Source organism: Varroa jacobsoni, unplaced genomic scaffold (assembly GCF_002532875.2).
Source record: "Varroa jacobsoni isolate VJ856 unplaced genomic scaffold, vjacob_1.0 scaffold_1400, whole genome shotgun sequence".
NCBI classification, from domain to species: Eukaryota; Metazoa; Arthropoda; class Arachnida; order Mesostigmata; family Varroidae; genus Varroa; species Varroa jacobsoni.
This window is the reverse complement of record NW_019214302.1, coordinates 158,152-168,006: the sequence shown is the minus strand read 5'-3', so window position 1 is coordinate 168,006 and position 9,855 is coordinate 158,152. Positions and strand designations below refer to the sequence as shown.

The 9,855-nt window shown below is 37.3% G+C and overlaps 1 protein-coding gene across 2 annotated transcripts; it reads right to left on the bottom strand.

The window, feature by feature from the left end:
• Positions 1–1,120: 1,120 nt before the first annotated feature.
• On the bottom strand, positions 1,121–6,638 carry LOC111269624 (uncharacterized). 2 transcript variants are annotated; one of them, XM_022849358.2, is made up of 9 exons: positions 6,428–6,638; positions 5,335–5,441; positions 4,936–5,153; positions 4,429–4,706; positions 3,773–4,101; positions 3,335–3,508; positions 2,235–2,921; positions 1,775–2,018; positions 1,121–1,335 (listed from the first exon to the last, which is right to left on the bottom strand). In XM_022849358.2, the coding sequence occupies exons 1-9, from the start codon at positions 6,521–6,523 to the stop codon at positions 1,237–1,239; spliced, it is 2,232 nt and encodes a 743-aa protein (XP_022705093.1). In that variant the 5' UTR covers positions 6,524–6,638; the 3' UTR covers positions 1,121–1,236. The 2 variants fall into 2 exon arrangements, with proteins under 2 accessions (XP_022705093.1, XP_086828305.1); XM_086972179.1 differs by having other exon boundaries at positions 4,435–4,706.
• Positions 6,639–9,855: the final 3,217 nt, after the last annotated feature.

Sequence of the window (9,855 nt, the reverse complement as noted above, 5' to 3'; positions counted from 1 at the left end):
GGGTTGGTCAAATCAATCAAAAGATATTTCATATGGCTGGTCAAATAGGAAATACGCTAGGTATATCTTGGGGCCACTGGTTTAAATTAAAAACTTATATGTACTTACACTTTTGAAAAATTTGCTTTGGTATGACTGCATTATTTAATATAAGGTTAATTGCATGTGGGTTTGTGGCACAAGGTATGTACCGATTGAAACATTCCAGGTTTGAACCTGACGGACTCGTATTATGTGTTTCTCGTATTATTCAGGGAGCTAAAAACACCTGAATATTAACTACTCTGCTTTATTTACTAAACCATGTACATATATGCATATTGGCATGCAAAAACCAGCACTCCATGGACTTGCCATTCCGATACTCTCTTTTAACTTGGCTCTATTGAATCCAATATTAAGCACTTAACCGTAATAGTGTAAGATACTACAGGAAATTTAGTACCCTGATCCTCCATAACTTGCTGAACTTATAATCTAAATATAATGAATACAAATTGAAATCAATCTAAAATTCGAATTATATATAAACGCAATTTCAACTTTAACTCTCTGTAATACTACTCTGGCTGTAATACCAAGTTCAAAAAGTAAAGAAGCAAGATCTTTTATTTATGGCCTTGTGATAATATTATCGATGTGTTGGCTGCATTGCTACATGCCTTAGATTGAAACTTTTGAACGACATTAATATATAAATGCATTTAAAGTACATCTAACGTAATGTATGTGTAATTTTTCAGTAATGTCCCGTACTTTTTTTCATTTGCGTACATGATCCAAATGAACAGCATGTGTAATTTCGGGTCCGTTTTTTCAACCTGTCTTTACATCTAGCGAGCATTCAGATATATTTAAAATTATAGACTCTTTACATTTGTGTAATGCGCTAATATATAGAAGCATTTCAAATAATTTGTACATGGAATATTATCGGTGCAAATGTAGAAGCCCTACGATTTCGAAATCTAATTGGAAAAATATATGCCACCTTTATAAGTGTTCATAATATTTTAAATTTTTTGTCGCCAAAGCACGAAATCGTAAAATTTTCCAGCAAACTATGTCGAATTACGATGTTCTAAATAGATCCACTATATAATATAAAGAACACAATAAATTAATAGGTCGACATAACAATGTACATAATTTATTATTATTTTTCCGTAACTTGCTTCTTTTTTTTTTACTTGCGTTCAAGTTATTTTTCAGCCATTCCCCAGATAGACTGAACTGCTATTGTGCAGGGTCAGGAGATGATGATTTTCCTTCTCGGTCAGGTTCACTTTTTTTTCTTCCACTTCCAGGTTTATAAATTTCCAGTGACGGACGAAACTAGAATAAAAAAAATTATGATACTATCGTGAGCATGTACCTCATATAATTTTCCTTTTGATTGCAACAAAACTACTAGATAAATTTCCTTGACGTTTTCGGTTATTTTCACCGTTTGAACAAATCCTCGAAATTACCAAATACAAAGTTACAGGATCAGATTTGTTCCCACTAACTGGTCTAGTCGGAGTGACTCTTGCTAAACTTATCTGGGGTTTTCTAATAGACCTATAAAAGGGCATGGTAACCACATGTTTATGCTGAAATTTTAATTATAAAATTGGTCGCATGTTTTCGTTTATCGTAGCAAGACACTCGAAGAGATGCACATTAGTCACTCAACCATGTCGTATCTAGAAACAGCATTCAATAACTACTTTATATATTATAAATGCCGACTAATGAAAGTGACTAACATTTTTACAACTAAATCTCTTACCTTATTCCGTATCTTCTTAACACCAACCGCAGCATCGTCTTTTTGCGATGGCCGCGGAATCGGCCTCAGCTCATGTTGTTCACGACTATGGCACGACGCACGTGTTTCCCCGGGACTCTCGTCGAAATCACCCGGTCTTCTTGTGGAATTCTCTTCTCCCGTTACATCATCTCCATCTCCACTCAACAACTTCGATTTTCCTAAAGGCACTGGCCGAGTATCCGAGTAACGTTTCGAGACTTTTCTACGAATGGGGGATATAAATATTTTACAAAAAGGACAATAAAAGGTTATTAGTTATGTACGGCGTAGATAATGCTACGTTCCTGGAACATATTTAACTAACAAACATGCAAACTAATAAATCCATTGCATTGAGCCGCCATAAACGTAGAAAACAGATATTTTACCTCAAGTACTGTCTCAGTTTAAAAAATTCATAGTGTTCTATTTTACTTACGGCTGATCCTTTTTAGTAGCCGCAGTCGATGCTCTGTCTTCCCTTCGATCACCCCCGCTTCGTCCGCCGCTTATTTTCGGTGGCCTAGCCTTTGCACCACCTCCAGCTCCTCCGTCACGATATTCCCCATCTTTATCGTTGTTATCTTTCTTCCGATTATTTTCTCGTCGTTCTCTCTGATTACCCTTTTTATGATTGTCGCCTTTCTCGTTTCGTCTATCAGAACGTTCATTTCGATCAGCTCGTTCTCGTCGATCCGAACGTTCTTCACGATCTCGCTGGTCGCCTCCACGTGTCACTCCACTGATCGCTCGATCCTCCTTGTCAACGGCTGATGTTCCCGCCGAATCACGATGATTGTCCCTATCTATCCGATCTCGATCTTCTCCCCGTGTCCTTCTATCTTCTTTGTGGTCGCCTGGCCTATCGTCTTTATCGACATGTTTTCGACTTTCGATTCCCTCGACTTTGTCATCACTTGGCCATCGTTCTTCATCCCTTTGTGACAGATCCCTTCGATCGTCTTTATCATTCCCTCGATTTCTCCTGTTTTCGCCGCGATTGTTGGTGTCATTTCCGTTACCTCCTTTCCCCCGATCTCTAGTCCTATCCCTGTCTCGACCCTTTTTCTCTCGTCTTGGAGGCTTTGGCTCGTCTGCATAGTGATCTCCTTCGCCGTCGTGAGCCCTACGAAAAAAAATGGATAGACAAGTTGGAGTAGGATTATTCTTTAAAACACCTAAGGAAATGGTAAACAATTCGATAGCGAGTGCTTTCGGTCTGCAAAATTATTATATGGAAGTTATTAATTATAAAAGAGTTAAAAATATTATATATCGCAAAGGTGTATCTAAGAGCAAACGTAAAATAAGGGACGGACCCATATACCTTGCAAACCAAATAGCAATTCAACAAAGAAAAAAAATACATGTCTCATATTAATCAGTTCAGCTTTTGTTACTTAGTGCATCGCATTTTTTCTCGATAGAGTGAAAAGAAAAATACTTAATTTAGTAAGGTGAAACTGTTTTTTTTCCGGCTTAATTTATTCGTCTTTTCAGACTGCTACCTGATATATCGAAAGTCTCAGCTGTATTTACCTAGCATTTCTTCTTTGATTACATGATTTCGGTTCGCGAGGATCATTGTAGTATTTGGCGTGTCGGTCGACGCCTTCACCATGATCTCTGTAAAGCTCAGATTTGTCACGGGGCCCACTTTGGCGCCCACCAACTGGCGAAGGACCACTAACTTCATCATCATCATTGACTCCCCTAAAAACGATTAGTTTAAGTATTTTTTTAAAACAAGTTGCTAAAACGGTTAAAACAAAAAATGTAGACAAAGATAATGAGAGGGTCAACCCAACACATGTTAAATATAACTAAAGTGTAGTAAAAGCAGGCTGCCCAAGTTACACGTTTCTTATATTTGTCTAAATCCAGTTATTTCTTATTTGATTTCAAATATACGTGCATTTTCCATACACCGTGACCCAGTTGTTCTATTACGATCTACCGAAGCGACGCACGACTTGCCTGTTCTTGTTAGTGTCGGACTGGTGGTAACCCGCATTGTTCTGGTTAGTCTTGGTGTTTTGACCTTTCTTATTTTCTTTATTGCCACGACGATTTCTTTCTCTCCTTCCAGTTTTCTCTCTGATTCCTTCTCCACACCTTTCCGCTCCCCGGTCACCACCCCCTCCACCTGTCGCTTTATCTCTATGAATACCCCTGTCACGATCAGCTCCTCTTCCGTTTGAGTGGGGATCTTCAATACGCTGCCGGATATCCATTCTGTGGAAATCATCTTCAACTGACATCGCATCCTCATCCGATTCCTCACGTATTGTGCTCTCTCGCGCCATCTGTTCCGATAAAAAACAGAGACAATTGTAATATTATAAGTGGACTCATAAAGGCGACAATGCTTCAACCACTCATTTTTTGCTTAGTCTATTGTTATAATTATTTATCCTTGTTAATTTGTGGTTAATATGGCCTAGCATTTCGCATGCGGGTTGGAACGACTAAATAAACACAATCTGTATCAAGCGTCATTCAAGTTAAATATTTACCAAAAGCAAAGGGCTCAAAGTAAAGAAATGAAACAGATCTCTTTTTTGATACACTACTAACAGCACGAAAATGACAAATTTTTATATCTCAGTATTTAGAATTTCTTTCCATCATACCCTAACCGCATGTTCCCTTTTCTGGCGTCGTTTATCACCACGCTTCCGTTCGGCATCTTTTCTCTTCTTTTCTTCACGGCGCTCTTCGCGCATTCGGACCTTCTCCATCTTTTTGGCTAGTACGAATTCTATAAGTGGTGTGACCACGTTGGGAACTCCATTGTTGGCGCGTAACTCACGATCGCGTCGCTCGAGTTCTTCGACCGTCGCCTCTAGCGACGGTAGATCAACTTCTTCCTCTACATCCATCGTCTCTATAAACTTTTGAAATTCCGCATCTGCCGAAAAATACGATGCAAAATAATTTCCATAATTACGATGCAAAAATCGAATGCATTAGGATGTATTTCATTGCATAAGGGAAGTAAGCATGTTTTTTTAAAATGACCGAAAAACATTTACCCTGAAACTAATATACCAAGCCGCACATTCAATAGTGGGGAAAAAACTTGATTGAAGGTTAACCTTGAAAATTGTCGAAGCTATAAATATCGATAGCGTACGTACCCTGTTCAATCGTTCCATTTTTGATATCGGCCTTCTTGGGTTTTTTGCGAGGCATCTTTTGAAACGGAGCAAATTCTACAATCGCAGGGTAGTCTTGTCCGCGTTCATCAAGGAAAACATAGCCGTCCCATTTGTCTCGAAAATTCACAACCTCCTGATGATCACGAAAGGCAATGTACGCGCGGCTAAAACTGTGGCCACTCATGCTACTATGCATGCTAGGTAGACAAAAAAAAGTCAGTATTTTAGCATGTTCGTATCATGTATATATAGATAAATAGATTTAGTTAGTTCGTTTCATGTAAAATTGTTTAAAGTTTGACCGTACTTTATAAAACAGGGGTCACATCGACGACGATGTATGACAATCGAATGTTAAAGAACACAAGAATAAAATACCTATTATCTGCGGGCACGAAGTAAAATGAATCGTGCTCTGGAAGAGGGGATACTTGCTCCACAAAATCATCTTCACACATCGACGGCGGCAACCGGCGAATCACCACCTGAAAAAGAGAAATAACAATTCGTTGATTCAATATCTCAATAGTGAATCGGCGGTTGAAACTCTTTAAGGAGGACCAACGTCTATATCTTGCATTTTTCAGATTCACATCAACACATTTCTTAATGCAGCTTTGAAAATATATTGTAGTACAGTATCAGTTCATTTGTATTTGTAAAATTATCAATAACATGATGAAATCGCGAGATAAAATAAAACAAGGCATTTTTGTTTTGTGTATATTAGAGTATCCAATGAACATGACAACTAAATCATAGATTCTATATAAAATATGAAGGAACTACCCTTTCCTAGACCTAAGGACCTACGATTTCTTTAAAGTGAAAACACTAAAATTAGATGGATGCGAGCCAAATTTATTGTGTATTCGGCGCTTTATGTCCAAACATCGTGGTGTGTTAAGTATTCAGTACGAAATTTGCAACCAGTTAATTGCGAAAACACCTAGTTGTGTAGTGTCATCATAGAAGAGTCTCTCCATTTCTGCTTATAATATAAGCACTCTATGTCACCCTATTTTTTATGTAAAAAGTTCCATAGAGTATATTATTTGTCTCTACCGGATTTCCCAGGAGCGCAAATCCTATTTTAATTATAAAAAATACTTAAAGAGTACAACGATATTTTAATCTGTCTTTGAAAATACAAATATATGAGCCTTTTCTTTTCAGCCAGTACACATAAGTACGTATTCAGCATATGCAACAATGTTGTTAAAAAAAAATATATATATATATAAAATTATATCAGTATAAAATAATTTATTTATTGACAATTTTTTAATCGAAAAGAAAATGCTTTAAATTCTTGATAATGACATAATTACATGTAAAGTGTGAAATCCGTCTAGAACAGCTATAGTTTGGTAATGATATTTTTTCCAATTGCATCTGTGAATTGCTGCACAGCTGATTAGATATTTATATATTTAGGTTACTAATTTGAGGCGGCTAAGTTAATTAGTACCTTCAGGACACGGCCCCTGCGCGATTTCGAGCGCTTGTCGCCGCTTGTCTTCAGTACCTTGACATTGTCAGACTTATCTTTTTCGTCTTGAGTCATCTTTGTCTACTAACAGATACACAAGGGAGATAAATTCACTGGAAATAACACGCACTTCATAAACCATAACAACACGTCTGGCTAAAGAGATCGATTTACCTGTGCTGTTTGGGTGTGCGTATGTGTCAATCAGCAGACAACTCACCACGAGTGTTTTTGTTTATTAGAGAGTCGCCGTAGCCGACGCAGCTATGCGCCAAATTTGAATATTATCAACGAACATTTATGCCAGTGGTGGCTCGCTAAACAGCACGGCCGGGTCATTTTTATGAGAAGAGTTAAATATAAACTGTCTGCAATTCCTAACCAGGGCTAGTACTCCAGCCAAACTGTTGACATCGAAAAAAAAACAGCGACGACAATCAATTCGGAGGGGACAAATTGCGGAAATTTCACCCATTAACCTACGTGTCCTATATGAGTAGTTCCCACAAGCGTTGTTGGCCTAGAATTCGACTAATAAGCATGTGACATATACTGTGCGTAATAATAAAAAAATTGAGATTTTTTTTTATTGTTTATGCTATTTCCTTAAAAAATATTAAAACCTAAGCATGTTATTCGTTCAAGTAGTAACTGTTTTTTTTTTTCTAAATGTTTATAAAATGTTTGATGTTCGCAAAAGATTTGAATCTTATTAGAAATTTTATTTTGCTCAGGCGTCTTTCTACCTGTTACATGCAATTAGAAAGCTTTGGTCAAAAAAGCGCTCTATGCTAAGCTAGATGCCAATGCAGCGTAGAAACAACGTATAATTACACAAATTGTGTGAAAATAGATATGATCAACTTCTATATAAGTAACACTAATTTCTAATAATATTGATGGAACGCTATTTCGTTAACGAGTATAGTTCCGTTTCGATTTGTTTTTCTCATTAACTGAGTAACGTTCGGCTGGAATGGCGGCATTTTACATTTTAAAAAATTCCCCTTGTATGTAATTCTGCTAACTACTGCATCTAAATCGCAACACAGTTAACCCATGGTGACTCTTCTAATCCAAATATTTAGACTATATTCGAAGTGAGCGCATGGAATGGAGGAAGCAGAATTCTCTCGTTTATCATAATATTGTTCTAAGTGCTATTGAGGAAGAAGCACCATTAAGTCCTTCATCTAGGGTATTATCTGCTGAGCTTATTAAAGCGTAGTTTAGAGCATGTTCAGCGAAGTTTGTTGAAACTCGTGTGGCGTTGAATCAGCCTATACTGGAGTGATCCAGTTCGTTTTATGGGACCCCACGCTATCTTGGTTATACATAGCTTCGATGTATTGTCAAGTATCATTTTCTATAAGAATGTTTGCAGATCTTAAAGGTTTATCGCTCGACAGCCGCCTACGAAGTCTGTCGTTCTCAGGATAATACGTCCAAGTGATAATGCACGTTTTGTGGGAAAATTGTCAGGATAACGATGTGATTGATTCGTTTTTTGTGAGTGAACGTCAGTCCATGCTATTGCGAAATTGCCATATTAGGTACTGTCGCCAAATAGCTGTCTAAATGCACATGGGCAAATTGAGCCAGTTGTCTTTAGTAAGAATATTCGTTTTATCCTCTTTTGTAGATGGGCTTATATTCAGTGGACCTGTGAATATAATCGAGCTCATCTGTTAGAGCAAATCTTGAGGTTATGTGTACAAAATGTACTGCACAAAGTACTTAATCAGAATAACCTGCATGTAATAACAAAGGCATAATAAACGTTTTCGACCTTTAGAATTATTCGAGCTCTAAAGTGTAAATTAACATTATGAGTGTCATTTTTCTATGTGTGAATGCATGTGTGTATGTGTATATATGTATATAAAACACACACAAAAGCTGACGGCGGTCGTTCCGGCTTGGTTCGCAGCGGCTTGGTACTGTCTGATTTTGTCTGTTTTATCAATTAACGCTTTGCAGTTGACATATCATTAAATTTAGGCAAGCGATGTCTGTTGTGAGTTATGTCCTACACTCCTAAAAGCAAGATAGCTTTATAAATTACTGCTTGATCGCGCATGTTCGATGCATGACGAACACATATTACAGTCTCAAAGTAAATTTAGACAGGAAAAATGCACTAATTGAAAGCAGGTTTATATTAAAATATACTCATGTGCATATGAATCTTGATTCCAACACCCAATGGGTGTACTTGAATCTTGTTTTTGTAGTTCATATTATACAGACAGTCGCTTTATACCTGGATGGTAAATACAATGGTGAACTACTCTTTACATTGTGTCTGCAAATTAAAAACAATCCAAGCGTAATATTTATAAATTAACCTTTTAAAATTGTTGTAAAAAACCTTTTGAAAATATATTGAGTTATTCAACGAGCAAGCATTATTGAAACTGACCACTATTTTCAGTAGCTTCGATCTTTGTATTGTATATTTTAGATCCCAGTCACCTTGGATTGAAGATGATCGGGCCATCGGGGAAAAACCAATATTTTTGCGAATGCTACTATCGAGCGCTGGCCTACAATTAGTTCCAGTTTGTGCTTATTCAATATAGGCTAAAACAGCTAGTGACCAACTATCGACGGTCGTTAGCATTTGTGGTTTGTGCAGTTATCACTACGGCTTTTGCCCATAATAAAATTTCATTTTGATATTATGTAAATGTAAAACCGCTAAACAACGCACTACTATGCGGCTAGTTTTCTGTCATTGTGTTGGTCAAACTATGTATAAACGACCATAAGGGGGTTACACATAAGAATGAACCTATGTGGTCTTGTCGAAACGAAATGAACCTTCTGTTTGGCCTGCATAATTTATGTGGTTACTGTAGTCGAGTGTTACAATACAGTCAGACATTTTCAATCATGTTAAGACTATATAAAAATGTATTGTATTATATATTGAGATAAGAGTGCGCGCAACTGTTTCATTTGTTTCGATAGGATTTCTCTGTCTGTCAGATATCAACCAGCATTGACACAGGCTATCATCCTGTGTAAAGTAAAGTACCCATTGCTGCTTACACTCAGTAGCATTTACGGTTAGACAACATTGTTTTTTTCGTTTCAAATTTGAGATCGTCAGCCGTCTTTAATTCGCCATTGTTCCGATCGACGCAGCGTTTGATGCCAATAGGGGAGCTTCTGTTCAAGAAAATCTATACGGCAAGGTCTGGTCAAGCATCATAGGTACGTATAGTTGACCCACTGAGCGATTCAGAGTTGAAAAGAAATACACTGGCTTCTCGTGACTAGCTGTTCAGGATTTTAACCTGCCAACAACATAGGTGTACTGTGCTCGATTTTATAATGAAAACAAGCGTTTTTTGCTATTTGCGAAAGCTTTTACAGTACACTATAGATGTCATTGGGAAATT